Here is a 16,339-nt window from a genome sequence, read left to right on the forward strand (position 1 = left end):
CGTCGAATCGCCCCCTTAAGGTGCGTTGCCACGAAAGAGACTATTCCCGAATCTAAAAAGATATTGAAATAAATTATTATTTTCTGTCGCTTGCTTAAATGTTTTCATCCTTGTTATTTTTATAAGTTTCATGTTTCTAGCTATTGTAACTATCATCCTTGTTATATATTCTTGTTATAATAAGTATTTCTTAAAAATATAAGTTTCATATTTCTAGCTATGGTAGCTGTCATCCTTGTTATATATTCTAGTTATAATAAGTATTTCTTAAAAATATAAGTTTCATGTTTCTAGCTGTGGTAGCTGTCATCCTAGTTATATATTCTTGTTATAATAAGTATTTCTTAATAATATAATTTTCATGTTTCTAGCTATGGTAACTATCATCCTTGTTATATATTCTTGTTATAATAAGTATTTCTTAAAAATATAAGTTTCATGTTTCTAGCTATGGTAGGTGTCATCCTTGTTATATATTCTAGTTATAATAAGTATTTCTTAAAAATATAAGTTTCATGTTTCGTGCCGACTTGTCATTAGGACAGTTATAGTGGGAGGGGGAAAGGAAACGGCAATTGACTTTTTTCTATTGCAAGTTTTTCCCGCTTTATAAGGTATCTTAAGGTATAAGACAAAAGACAATAAATTGTTGCAGAACCCAAAAGACACATCTTTTTGGTTAGCTTACATACGTCCCTTGATGGTTTTAGGCTGTAATTTTTTTTTTAAATAGCTTGGAATGCATTTAAGCTATTTTTATGTCCCCTTCCTACTTATTAGAATACTAAGCCCCTAGATTATAGGGGCTCAGCAGTCACTTGTGTCTTAATGCTATTAAATAATGGCATTATGACAAAGGTCGGAGGAATACATATTTTGGTATTACAAAAGTAAAAACTTTAATTTCTTTTTCATACTTTAAAATGAAACAAGGATGACAACATCCTAAAAGCGAAGCTCTGAAACGATATGACAGACAAACATTAACTTTTGTTGAGTGTCAGAACTGAGTATACAAAATATGAAAATATAAGATTTAACAAAATTATACGTAAATTTATTGCAAAACTTGCAAAATACAGAATTCTGTTTAAGGACATACTGAGATTTTTAATACTTGATTATAGAGATGCTTCGCTCATAATATTGTACCTAATTGTAATAGGAATAAGTAATCAAAAAATCAGATCAATCGGATGTTTTTATCACATAAATTTTTTTTAGTAAAAAAGTAAAAAAAAATAAACATTTTTAAAATGGACGTACAGACATTCTGGTAACGAATATAGAGTTGCTACGCTTTCATAATCGTACCTAACTACTTCAGAAATCACCGTGCAAAGTTTGAAATTGATAGGACAATTCTAACATGCCTAAATTAACGAATAAAAGCTAACTATCTAGGAGGAACGTACGGACGGACGGACCGACCCTAATTATAGAAAATCTTCGCTTTTAAAAAAAACTATTTGTATTCCTTGAGCTCTGTAATGTTTACAAAGTAATGGCGTCAAATATATTTAGTTCCTTTATTATTATTATGTGTAATTTATATGCCCACCTTTAGCATAAAACACATTACAATATTAAACAAAGTTGTGCTTTCCTTCAAAGTGCCTACCGAGCACTGAAATCCTCCCATCCAACTTTTTTTATAATAAATTGGAAATAAGTGAGGGTTTATTTCCAATGTCTAACCCTACGGTCCTCATACCTGCATTACCTACAATAACCTAACCTAATCTGATTAATCTAATTAATGCGGACCTTAAGCTTAAAACACATTTATACGATATTAAACAATTAGGTGTTTATCCTCTAAGTGCCCATCAAGAACTAAAACCCCTTCCGTCCCCCTTAATTTTTTAATAATTTGATAATAAGGGAGGTTTTTTTATATGCTTAACCCCTGTGGGAGGGCCCTAATCCTGCAGTGTCCTGACAATGCGGGGCTTCACAGTTACTTACATAACCTAACTAACCTTACTCAAAATTATTAACAAGAAAACGAAAAACTACCCCCCATCCTCTTATTTTTAATTTATTTAAAGAGCAAGGAGGATGGGATTCTGTTTTCTAAATAGCTAAATTGAAACTCCTTTTCCTAAATCATAAAAAGATATTTTATGTTCTAAATAAGCCTAAATGCTTTTATCATTTTGTTTGGTGTAAATATTTTTGTTATGCTTAAAAGAAGTTTAGTAGAACAAAAATATGTAAATTTAGAAAAACTAGAATTATAACACCCATCACAGCGAAACTCAACAAAGATTGAAAGAATATGTTTATTATTATTGTACCCTAAGTTTGAAAAACACTTCTCTCATTTGGTGGCTGAAAAATTATCTTGATTTGTTGGTAACAAGTAGTATCTGAACTTATCAACCACCAATCTTAATATACAGTAAGAGTAGTTTTGTTTATCATAATTGGTGCTGTACATCTAAATATCGTCCACATTGCCATATCCCTTAAGATTCCTGGGTAAAGACCCATGCAGCAGACAAGATCTATCATAGTTGTTTATATTTTGTTGTATACAATTCATATTCAAATCATAATCATACAAAAAGGACTATTTTGTTTTTGAGATATGGGGACAATCAAAACGAATATATTAAATATCTAATCCTAGAAAATGCATGTTTTAGGCTAGATGAGGAATTGTGGATTCTTAAGCTAGCACAATTTTTAGAGTACTGATTCCTATTACAACAAGGTACAATATTATACGCGAGTGATTTCTATAATCAAGTACTAAAAATGGAAATATGTCCTTAAAAGTAATCTGTATTTCAGAAGTTTTGCAACAAATTTACGTATAATTTTGTCAAAACTCTTATTTCTGACACTCTACAATTGTAACGTTCGTCTGTCCTTCCGTTTCAGACCTTCGCTTTTATGGATGCTGTCATCTTTGTTTTTTTAATAACTTGTTTCTTCCTTTTTGCCAAAACTGTCCATTGAGCGAAGCTTTGATTCTTGCTACCATTTTCATATCTTTTGTTGCAATTTTTTATTGTAAAGAAAAACTAAAGGGTATAATTCTTTCGTGGCGACGCCTCTGAAGGGGCGTTTCGTCGTATTTTCAAAGTAGCTTTCTCCCTATTTCTAGCCACAGCGGTGGGCTCTAACCCTGCGCGGCAATCAACTAACCCACCTTACCTAAAATAACCTATTTAAGGCTACTGTGATAAATACAACGAAACGCCCCTTAGAGGCGTTGCCACGAAAGGGACAATACCCAAATTAAATATTTAAGTCTCATTACGTATCCGTTTCACCTTAACCCATTAAACTCTGTATGAGAAATTATGAATAGTTTGCTGGCTATTTTTAGATTTTAGAACTACACACATAGGAAATGTTATCCCATCTCAAATAGAAATGTAGGTATAGAGTATTAATTCATACAAAAGGGAAAGATAGGTTGTACTTAAATTCCGTAAAGGTGTGAGTTTTAAGGCTTAAGTAGTAGAACGATAATATTATCGTTAACTTTAAAAAGCAAATTTTTTGTCTATGGTTCTATTAAATAAGGAATATACTACAAATGTATGGAATATTATCGTTCCACTACTGTTTTTAATCCTTAAAACTCACACCTTTACGGAATTCTAGCACAACCTACCTTCCCCTTTATAGAAACATCTAAAAGAACGTTCCCTTAAAATGCCTATTGAGCAGTGCCTCCCCCCTCCATAATATTTTTACATTTATTGAAAATAAGGGGGTTAGTATTTTCCCTTCGCCTAACCTCTGCGGCTGGGATGCCTTACTAAACTTTACCTAAACCCATATGGCCTTAAGTAAAAGGTGATAAAATACCCCCCCAAGTAAATTTATCTAAAAAAAAGGGGGGGGGGGCAGCGCTCGATAAGGCATTTTATGGATTATATACTATGTACTTGTAAAAGATTAAGATAATATACTTAATTATTCAAACAAACAAAAACATCATTCTGTGTTATTTTTATAAGATCATATGTTGCTTTTGATACAATCTAATACATCTATGGCAGGTGTCCTAAAATTACTCAAAAACTTACCTTTTTGATATTGTATTTTAGCAGAGCATACTTTTTGTCAGGTGATATTCTGAACTCTTTTGCATCGTGCTCTCTCTAAATAAATTATTAGTTCTAAATCTTATTTATTTTATATGATAGAATTGTTTAAACATTATAAAAGCTAGCATATTTTTTTTTATATAGGGTTCATAACTTTGATTATGGGTAAGACATGGAATAAATCTCATATATTTTTTAAATTGGAAGAAAATACAAAATAAATAAAAGTCTTTTATGAACAGTGAGGTTTACAATTAATCCAAAGGATTTTAATTATATTAGATTTTAACAGCGTGATAGGGAGAGAGATGATAATTCAGCAAGAAAGTGAAAAGTACTTGTTGCTTTGCAGATAGGTCAGGAAAATAGCTTAAAACCAGCCTAAGATATACTTTAAGCTTCCCTTAAGAGTGCAACCAATTCAGACCAGCAATTTCTGAGATATTAATCTTGAAAAAGTCTTTACTTTATATTACAGGCAAAAATTGCATATTCACTAAAATTACCGTGAGACGGTGTGCTTTTTAAACTAAAATTTGGAACCATTCAACAATCTAAGAAAATACAAAAAAAAACTAAATTTTCCTAACACTTATGTCCTAACAAATTAATAACTGTTTCAAAGCTTTTGATTTAATACTTGTTTCATATATACTCTGGGATTTATTACACATTAATCTTAACTAGGAACAGTAGGACAGAAATAGATAGATAGATAGATAGATAGATAGATAGATAGATAGATAGATAGATAGATAGATAGATAGATAGATAGATAGATAGATAGATAGATAGATAGATAGATAGATAGATAGATAGATAGATAGATAGATAGATAGATAGATAGATAGATAGATAGATAGATAGATAGATAGATAGATAGATAGATAGATAGATAGATAGATAGATAGATAGATAGATAGATAGATAGATAGATAGATAGATAGATAGATAGATAGATAGATAGATAGATAGATAGATAGACAGACAGATAGATAGATAGATATGTAGATAGATAGAATGGTTGATAGATAATTAGATAGATACATAGATAGATAGATAGATAGATAGATATATAGTTAGATAGATAGATAGATAGATAGATAGATAGATAGATAGATAGATAGATAGTTAGATAGATAGATAGATAGATAGATAGATAGATAGATAGATAGATAGATAGATAGATAGATAGATAGAAAGATAGATAGATAGATAGATAGATAGATAGATAGATAGATAGATAGATAGATAGATAGATAGATAGATAGATAGATAGATAGATAGATAGATAGATAGATAGATAGATAGATAGATAGATAGATAGATAGATAATTAGATAGATAATTAGATAGATAGATATATAGATATATAGATAGATAGATTGATAGATAGATAGATAGATAGATAGATAGATAGATAGATAGATAGATAGATAGATAGATAGATAGATAGATAGATAGATAGATAGATAGATAGACAGATAGATAGATAGATAGATATGTAGATATATAGAATGGTTGATAGATGATTAGATAGATACATAGATAGATAGATAGATAGATAGTTAGATAGATAGATAGATAGATAGATAGATAGATAGATAATTAGATAGATAGATAGATAGATAGATAGATAGATAGATAGATAGATTGATTGATAGATAGATAGATAGATAGATAGATAGATAGATAGATAGATAGATAGATAGATAGATAGATAGATAGATAGATAGATAGATAGATAGATAGATAGATAGATAGATAGATAGATAGATAGATAGATAGATAGATAGATAGATAGATAGAATGATAGATTGATAAAAACAACTTACCAGCACTTTATTAGAAAGTAGATTGTTGACAGTTAAATCTGTCAAATTTATGGCAGATATCCCACCACTGGGGTCTATATAGGCTAGCTCTGTATCTAAAATAATAGAGTGTTAGTTTTATTAGAGGCTTAGATATTATAACTAGGGTCTATATAGGCTAGCTCTGCATCTAAATGAGTGTTAGATTTAATAGAGGCTAAGATATTATAACTAGGGTCTATATAGGCTAGCTCTGTATCTAAAATAATAGAGTGTTAGCTTTATTAGAGGCTTAGATATTATAAATAGGGTCTATATAGGCTATCTCTGTATCTATAATAGAGTGTTAGTTTTATTAGAGGCTGAGATATTATAAATAGGGTCTATATAGGCTAGCTCTGTATCTATAATAATAGAGTATAGTTTTATTAGAGGCTGAGATATTATAACTAAGGTCAATATATGCTAGCTCTGTATCTATAAAAATAGAGTGTTAGTTTTATTAGAGGCTGAGATATTATAACTAGGGTCTATATAAAGGCTAGCTCTGTATCTAAATAATAGAGTGTTAGTTTTAGGAAGATTTATAAAATAAAAGAATATATTTATAACTATGAATTTTAATTTAAATATTCATAGCCTGAAGAAAAAAAAAACATTTTTGTATGTTGCATTTTAGGAAATTAAAATGCAGGTTAAATTTCATGTAAAAAAAAGTATATTTACAAAAAAAGAAAAAGGTTTTCAATTACAGTACACAATTTTATTCATAGATCCACTTATCAAAATATCTTTTATTTTATGTAGATCTTAATGATATAAGTTTTTTATCTCTATTTTTTCTTCTTTATACTAAGCTAAAGCAAAATATTTTTGGCTGAAATGTTTTGACACTAAACACTGTATGTTTATGTTTAATTAGACTTTTATTGTGATTAACTTAAATACTTAGGCATAGTAAAAATGCATTATACCAAGTTGAATTTTTATTTTAACAAGGATGACAACATCCATAAAAGCGAAGCACTGAAACGGTAGGACAAACGGACATTAACACTTGTATAGTATCTAAACTGAAAAATCGGAACATAAATTATAAATCTCGAATCAAAATTGTAGGTAAATTTGTTGAAAAACTGCTTAAAAACAGGATAATTTTTATGGACATACTTACATTTTTGGACTTGATTATAGAGTTGCTTCGCTTATGATATTGTTCTTTGTTGTCCCAGGAATCAATATACCAAAAATCAGATCAAACGGATAATTAAAACAATTGAAAATTTGTTGTTAAAAAAGTAGAAAAATCAACATGTTTAAAATGGACGTACGGACATTCTGGTAATGATTATAGAGTTGCTACGCTTTCTAAATCGTACCCAACTACTACAGGAATCATCATGCAAAGTTTGAAATCGATAGGACAATTCTAACATGCCTAAATTAACGAATGAAAGCTATCTATCTCGGACGGACGGACGTACGGACGGACCGACCCTAATTATAGAAAAGCTTCGCTTTTAAAAATGAAAGATAATTAAAAAATTTCATAATTATTTAACCAAATTTTAAGTGTATTATTTTATTTCATTGGTGGTATCTATTTATTTTGTTGATAAGTAGTTTGAACTCAATGCTTAAAAGTCATTACTATTAATCATGAAATATTGTAGACAATTTAAATTATAAATGTTAAAAACTATAACTAATTGTCCTTGTTTCTTGATGTGTGTAATCTTATCAATCTGTTCAAGAGATAGATTAATAATATTTTGGTATTAAGATATTAAATAGCAAGTTAAAACAAAATTGTGTTCTCTGACTCTGAAACTTTTTTATAAGTTACTAGCGAACCAAACTTTTCCCTTCTCCTTTTTATTTTTAAAATAAAATAATAAAATGAAATAAGGGAGGGGGGCTTACATGTATTAAGTTAAAACATTAACACATGAAAAACTACCCCAACCCCCCTCCCACCCCATTTTCAATTTATTTCAAAATAATGGGGGTTGCGGGCTAAGTGCCCTACTAGGATCTTTAAGTTAAACCGCCCTGACTGGTTATATTGTTGATATTTTTATACATTTTATCTATCCAGCCAGATTTCCAGGAATTTTACTCTTATCTGTGTTTTTACCTTAAGAAATGAAATACTGTGCAATATTTTAGCAAAAATGAAAGTGATTTATCTTGTTTGGGGTAAAAATAGTTTTGTCTTATTTTAATTGTGTGAAAGATATAGTTCTCAAATTTTCATCAAATGGCACAAATAATTTTAAATGTACATAAAAAATACTAAATCATATCTCTTATATTTTTTGAGATAAGATGGGGGGAAGGGGAATTTTACTCCCTCCTCCCTTTCGGAATAGGGTTAAGGGGGTTGATCTTTCGTTGTTTCATCGATCAATTAAATTTGAAGTTTAAAATAAACTTAAACAGAAATAATTGAAAATGACACAGAATATTTTGCTGTATGGCTTAAACTCTAAATTCATGGACTTATTGATTAAGATGCAAATTTTCAGCAATAAGGTCAGTGTTTTAAATTATTTATTGTGATTATGGAATCACATCGTATTCTTGACAGCATTCCGCGGATATTGAAAATAAAAACTTTAAGATTGAAACCAGTTTTATTAGCCCCGAGGGTCCAAATTTTATGATTTTTCTTTTCAAATTAGTGGAGAAATGTCTGTAATACGATGTCATACATAACTTTTCAGTATGACCGAGAATTGGTTCTAATCCTGCAGATATTAATCGGTTTCGAAGCCATACTACAAAAGTGATTGTTACAGCAATGAAGATTATTTACCTGAAATCCAGGTACCATTGAAATCCTGGGGGACAAATGTAGAATTCAGAATATGGGACAGTGAAAACCTGAAACATTAGATTAGATTAGATTGGGTTGAAGTCCATTGATATCAACATAATCTTTATATCTCAGATTGGTTAATCTATAATGCAAAGTAGAACGAAGTCATAGGCCTCTAGCGAAGCCGCTAGTAGTATACAGATAAAATGTAAAATATATTTATGTAGATTGTAAACATACATTTATGTACTGCAGACATTACTTATAAAGTTAATAGGTCATCATGTGAAACAACACAAGAGAAAAATCCACTTAATAAATAACAAGTCCATCTGATTAACATTAACGGAGAGAGGGTAAATTGGAACACAGATTAACAGAAACCCGAAGATTTATAATCTCATTGGCTGGCAGAAAACTTGATAGTTGGTTTAAACCAGCAGTTAAAACACTTTTCAAAACATAATTTTAATCCAAAGTTGTGATAATTTTATTTATCATCATTGGAGATATACTTTAATTGTTATGAATGAATGCCGAATAACTTTTCTCATTCGAACAATGAACATCACTATATTATATATTATTATTATACCGCGCAGGGAAATAGGAATAGGAAATAAGATGAGATAAGAATCAAATTGTAATTAGTACGGGGGGTATCTACACCTAGGCAATCACCGAATACACCCCTGATACAACCCCTGGAACAGAAAAGGGGGTGTCAAGTTATTAAAGTCATATTATAAAATTTAAAAAAAGAGTTTGATGTAATACACACAGCCATCGATCTTATTTTAAGGGGTGTTTAATAATTACCAGAAGCGTTTAGTGCACCCCCTTTGCAAAACCCAGTGCATATTAATTTTTATGTAGATATGCTAATATATTTTATCACATTTAATGTGAGAATGTTGCTATTATCATATTCAAAATAAATGCTGTAATAAGCTTTAAAATATTTAAACACTAGTCTCTCATTGGACACAAAATGACGTCCAATAAGAAAAAGGAATAAAAATATTGGAAAGAAAATTATTTTATTTCAAAATTAATTCTTGGCATTTTGGAATAAAAAATATAGGGGAAAGAAAATTATTTATTTCAAATTTATTTCTGGTCTTGAAATAGTATTCATTATTTTATTTTAATTCGAGTATCAACCAATAAGAAATAGGCATGCTGTTTTAAAAGTTTGGAATAAAAATTATTATTTTTTGTCAATTCCTTTTTTCAGAGTATAAAATGAGAATAAATTTTCCAACATCATTATTGATTTCTAATTTCATACAGTGGGTAATATTTATTTCAACATTTTTTGTCATTCAAAATCAAGTGTCACAAAAATAAGAAATTTTTAAAATAATTTTGTTTTCTTTATTTGTTGAAGATTTAAGCCCAAGCTTTTTCTGAGGGGGGAGACCCCCCTCAACCCCCCCTCTCCTGAGGGGGGAAACCCCCCTCGACCCCCCCCCTGACGCTCTCTTCTTTAAATCTTTCTTTATTTCTGTAATTTATTCTAACTATCTTATAAATTTCAAAACATGAGATAAAAAGAAAATAATTTGCTGTACATTATTAAAAAATTTAAAAAATTGTAAAAAAAATTCCAACATGATTTTTAATTTTAAATACAAGAATATTTTTTCCTATATGATATGTTAAATTTAAATACAGATAGCCTGATATCTAGTTGCCGAATGTGTACGCAGTTTCCTGGGTGTTTCCTCATCCTCGCTCAATATTTACTACTAGCTACAAATCTTCAAACTTCCCTTAAAAAAATCAAAATTTGAATGTGTAAACGATTTATACAATATACATTATAAATTTGAATTTTTTAAATTTTGATTTTTTTTTTTTGAAGTTTGAAGCTTTTTTAGCTAGTAGTAAATATTGAGCTAGGATGAGGAAACACCCAGGAAACTGCGTACACATTCGGCAACTAGATATCAGGCTATCTAAATACAGGAATAATTTTGTACTGTGGAATTGAAGAAATAAATGCTGTACATTAGAGTGGCTTGATTTTCAATGATTTTCTAATTTTAAATGTGCTACATACACTTTCTGTCTGAACATCATATAAGAGACCAAAAAATGAAAAGAAAATATTTTGAATAATGGGGAGGCTCGCTGATGCATGTAAACTTTTAGAAAGACACTTGTGGGGAGAATTTTTTTTTTTTTTTTTTTGGGGGGGGGGCAATTATTTTTCTTTCAAAGTATAGCTTTATGCACCTTCCCAATTTTGTCTTGAGGAGTAGAATAAGAATAAAAAATCTGTTTTTTAAACTATTGATCCTAGCAAGAAAAATCCATAAATAAATTTAAAAACCAAGAGATTTTACATTTAATTTGAGATTTTTCATGCTTGGATGAATATTTTTAAAAACCAATTTGATATTCTTATATTAATCAACAAGACAAATTCAAAAAGATGCATAAAGCAATACTTTGAAAGAAAAAAAGTTGCACCTCCAGAATAAACTTCTAAAATTTTTAATGCATGGAAACACCTTCCCCCCATTTCCCCTCAAGGACAAAATCAATTTTTTATATTTAGGTTTCTTATATGACGTTTAAACTGGAGATGTTGATTACAAATTCAATGTCCAAAATTGATCCACTCTACTGTACATTGTTATAATTTAATATTTGATGTGGGTATAAACATTAGACATAGATGGTCAATCTGACCCCATTTTTTTCTTAAAAAGAAACCTTTGTTCACTTTTTGTTGTATATGAAATACAGCCCTATAGGCAACATTATTTGCAAATAAATTTTGCAATGATATAATTTTTAGAAAGATAACTTTATTATAAGAAATTAAATTATTTATAACTAACTTATTATATGTTGTGTCATACGCTTCACATTATATGATGGAAGAAATATTTTCTTCAAATATTTCACCCAAGGAAAGCTTTAACCTAAGATATTCAACAATTTATAGCTGATACATAATGTAAACAAAATTCCCTTGTGCTGTCTCTAGGTTATCTCTATTGTATAAATGAACGTACAAAAGAGGAGGAGAGAGAGAAGGAAATAGACAGAAAAGTGAGGGAGGGGGGAGGGGGAAGAAATATAGAGAAAAATAATAGACAGAGATATTTATTGTTCACCCTTAGATGATGTAAATTTTTTGATAGACTTTTTTGAATTTAAGAAAAAGATAGAGAATGAGACAAAACCAAGTATCATATTTTATTAATATTGCTTATACAAGAAAGGTCATTCAAAATTATTTCACCAATATTAAGGTCAAGTGACAAAAATTTAAATTTCCACCTACTTCGCCCCCAGAGGGGGCAATAGTAGAAGGAAAATTCAAATTTTGATCACATGACCAAAATTGTTGAAATAATTTTAATATCCTTTCTAGCATTCACAATATTACGAAAATATGATAAATAACTATTTTTCTTTATTTTGAAAGTACACTAGTCTAATGCAACAACAAGAAATAACTTCAACAGTTATTTTATATGCAAGAATTACGGTAAATTTTAGCTTCATTTCAAGCTGTAAAACTACTGTGATTCTATTCAATACATAGTCTTTGGAACCAGTGAAGATGTAAAAGAAAAGGATATATATCAAATCTCACGTCAATTATGTCTGTCTGAGTTAATCTTTCTTGTCTAGTGCATGGTTATATATGTAAGGTTGGTCAATTATTATAGTTACTAGCGGCTTCGCCCCTAGCCTCTAGGGACTTTGCCCCAAGAGGTTTAATCAAACAAATTTTTCATATTTAAAAGATTTAAAAGAAAAAATGAAAAAGAAAAAATTTGGGGGGGAGAATTTTTTTTTTGGGGGGGGGGTAGTCGACCCCGCTATTTTAATTAAAAGAAAAAAAAATTGAGAGGGGGTTATTTTTAATTTTTTGGGGGGATCGGGGTGTCCCACTCCCCAAGAAAATAGTTATAAACCTTACCGGGACCAATGAGAAGCTACCCTGTAAAGGAGAACCCGATCGGTTCAGCGGTTAGCGAGATCCTTCGCTACAAACAAACAGACAAACAGACACACAGACAAAAAGACACACAGACATCGTTCTACTTTGTATTATAGATTTACAAGGTAGGTCGCGTAATGTAACCCCTATGAAGTGTGGAGAATGCCTCAAAAAAATTTTATGATACCAAAAATATTTCATCAACTTAAATTTCACTGCTAAAATAAAAGAAAAGAATTTTTATCTGCAGGTAAGGCATCTTTTATAAGCCATTTATTTATGTGTCACCTTTTAAATGTACTAAGATTTAAAGTTCTTGAATTGATGACAAATACCTATTATTTCCAGATTATAAGCAAGTTTTAAAAATGCATCAGAAAATAACCTCTAAAATACTCTTTCTTAAAGTTAATTAACATTTGGTTTTGTAAATTTAAGTAAAAAACATATTTGTAAAACTCGAGCAAACATCAATGTACAGAATATACATATATAATGTACGAAATAGGACCCTGAATTATTCTGTCATCCTTGATTTGTAGGAAGCTAGTGATGTATGTAATAACTGATCTTTGTAACTGCCAAATAATTTTCTTAGCTTCCTTAACGTACCAGTCAAATCTGAATATTTCCAATACATAAGGAAAACAATGTTATTTGAAATAATAAGCGGCTACGCCACTAGAGGCCTCTAGAAGAGATTGCTCCCCTCCCCCCCCCCCTTCCACAAACACTTCCAACTTTTGTATCAAAAAGAAAAAGACAAGAAAAGTTTTGCAGTCCAACATCCCCTCCTTTTTTGTATTATCGGAATTAATGATCTTTTTTTTTTTGGGGGGGGGGGCTTTTTTGTTTGTTTCTTATATAAAAGTAACAGATTTGTGTCTGTTTGTACAGAAGGATCTCGCTAACAACTGGTTTTCCTGAACAATTTAGCAGGACCAGGGAAAGTTTATAACTCTTTAAGGGAAGAGTAACCCGCCCCCTCCCCCAATTCTAGGGTCATTTCCACTAGTTATTGGTATGTTAGAAAGGTTTAATATAAATACGTATAAAAGTAGGAGTAACAATGTTTATACGAGCAAATAAATAACAATATACACCAAATTTTTGGCAACAATTTCTTCAATAAAATTCACGGATAAAAGGGTTATTATGCTTGGAGATTGGACTATACTGGTACCCAAAGTTTATAAACACGATAAAACCTTGGGTACCTTTATAAGCTCTTGAATAGTAGGTTACAAGCAGTGTCAACCTTTTCAACTATTAATATCAATCTAGAACCTAGTTAAAGTGTCTGAATCTGATTATGACTTTTTTAAAAATTAGCCAATGAGAGGCCAGTATACACTGTAATTGACCAATGGTAAAATTTATAGGGGCCTCTCATTGGCTATTTTTTTACGTCATAATCAGAGTCAGACACTTTCACTAGGTTCATCAATCTACAGGAGAGGTTTACATTTTTGAGAATATATCATCCATTGTCTTATCCTTTAAGATCTCTGGTACAGACAGGAAAGACATAAGTTTAGTGGGATGAAAGAAACTTAAAGTAAAAAGGTTACAATAAGGAAACAATAACTTTACATCTTTCTTTACCAGATAAACATTTTTGAAACTCTGATATAGGTGCTGTTAGCTAGATCCTTCGGTACAGACAAACAAACAAATAAATATTATGTTACTTTATCATAAGGATTTTCTTATCCCTTAAGATCCATGGTAAAGATAGGAAAGACATAAATTTAGTGGGATGAAAGCAAATTGAAGTAAAAAGGTTACAATAAGGAAACGATAACTTTACATCTTTCTTTGTTAGATAATCATTTTTGGAACTCTAATATAGGTGCTGTTAGCAAGATCCTTCGGTACAGACAGACATACAAATGAATCCTGCTACTTTATCATAAGTGTTGTCTTATCCCTTAAGATCCATGGTAAAAACAGGAAAGACATAAATTTAGTGGGATGAAAGAAAATTGAAGTGAAAAGGTTACAATAAGGAAACAATAACTTTACATCTTTCTTTGCTAGATAAACATTTTTGGAACTCTAATATAGGTGCGGTTTCTTCGGTACAGACAGACAGACAAATAAATATCCTGTTACTTCATCAAAAGGATTGTCTTATCCCTTAAGATCCATGGTATAGACAGGAAAGACATAAATTTAAACCCCGAACAAACATATTATGCAAATCTGAATTTTCAAAATAGCAGCTTTATTATTCATTTAGGATGATTTTACAATAAATATGAAATGTAGATGCCTCTTTTGGTTATAAAATTCCACTGTTATTTTTTAATTAATCAGCACCAATAAAGCACACGATCTCAAAAACAGCATTTGGAGGAAATACTGGTGAACAAACATAATATGCAAATCCAAAACAAAGCAAAAAAAAAGTTTTTTTTGGCACTTTTCTCCTCTTTTAAAGATTGATTATGATAAAATAATAATTTTTAAAGGGATTTATGCATTAAATATTATGAAATATAGTATAAGGTAGAAATTCATGATTTTTCTAAATAAGAAATGTTTGAAAAAAATAAATTCGATCCCTATCACTTTAGAGGACAGTTGCTGACCCCCAGTCTTATGGATAAACCTAAATACATGTTAAAGATAAAAATTACCCTGAAAATTATACAAAAATGTTTTTTGGTGTGTTGAAAAAATCAATTTTAAAATCTTGATTTTGAGGATGATGACCTTTAAGATGCCCCTATTGGTGGTGAATGTGAGCCAAATGTTATCAAAGTGCATGTCCATGATGACAACTTATATATTAAACTATGATCCAATTTTTGTAGTTATAGCATCCTCCAGCCCAGCGTTATTAAAAAAGAAAAGAATTACAATTTTATTTACTTCAATTCATAAGGTGAATACTGTAGTTTTTAGAAGATGGTTATATTTCTTGTTGGAATGCTCCATTGGAGGCTGCTATGACTACAAAAAATGGTACATAGGTTAATAGACAAGTTGTTGTAATGGGCATGTACTTAGATAACATTTGGCTCACCATCACCACCAACAGGAGCATCTGAAAGGTCATCATCCTCAAAATCAAGATTTTAAAATGAATTTTTTTAACACATAAAAAAACATTTGTGTATACTTTTCAGGGTAATTTTTATCTTTAACATGTATTTAGGTTCATCCATAAGACTGGGGGTCAGCAGCTGTCCTCTAAAGTGATAGGGATCGAATTTATTTTTTTTAAAACATTTCTTATTTAGAAAAATCATTAATTTCTACCTTATACTATATTTTATAATAATTAATGCATAAATTCCTTTAAAAAATTATTATTTTATAATAATCAATCTTTAAAAGAGGAGAAAAGTGCCAAAAAACCTTTTTTTTTTGCTTTGTTTTGGATTTGCATAATATGTTTGTTCACCAGTATTTCCCCCAAATGCTGTTTTTGAGATCTTGTGCTTTATTGGTGCTGATTAATTAAAAATAACAGTGGAATTTTGTAACCAAAAGAGGCATTTACATTTCATATTTATTGTAAAATCATCCTAAATGAATAATAAAGCTGCTATTTTGAAAATTCAGATTTGCATAATATGTTTGTTCGGGGTTTAGTTGGATTAAAGAAACTTGAAGTAAAAAGGTTACAATAAGGAAACAATAACTTTACATCTTTCTTT

At 29.9% G+C, this 16,339-nt stretch overlaps 1 protein-coding gene across 1 annotated transcript in view; it reads right to left on the reverse strand.

Moving 5' to 3' along the window:
- Window positions 1–16,339, reverse strand: part of LOC145326023 (inactive dipeptidyl peptidase 10-like) — a 154,082-nt gene that overhangs the window by 63,109 nt on the left and 74,634 nt on the right. The window contains exons 5-7 of the mRNA XM_080169120.1: window positions 8,702–8,769; window positions 5,905–5,999; window positions 4,050–4,124 (exon numbers count right to left, since the gene is read on the reverse strand). Coding sequence (XP_080025246.1) covers window positions 4,050–4,124; window positions 5,905–5,999; window positions 8,702–8,769 — 238 coding nt within the window. The remainder of the gene's footprint in view (window positions 1–4,049; window positions 4,125–5,904; window positions 6,000–8,701; window positions 8,770–16,339) is intronic.

The sequence above is a fragment of the Acartia tonsa genome, chromosome 1 (assembly GCF_053477335.1).
Source record: "Acartia tonsa isolate MP-2025a chromosome 1, ASM5347733v1, whole genome shotgun sequence".
NCBI lineage: Eukaryota > Metazoa > Arthropoda > Copepoda > Calanoida > Acartiidae > Acartia > Acartia tonsa.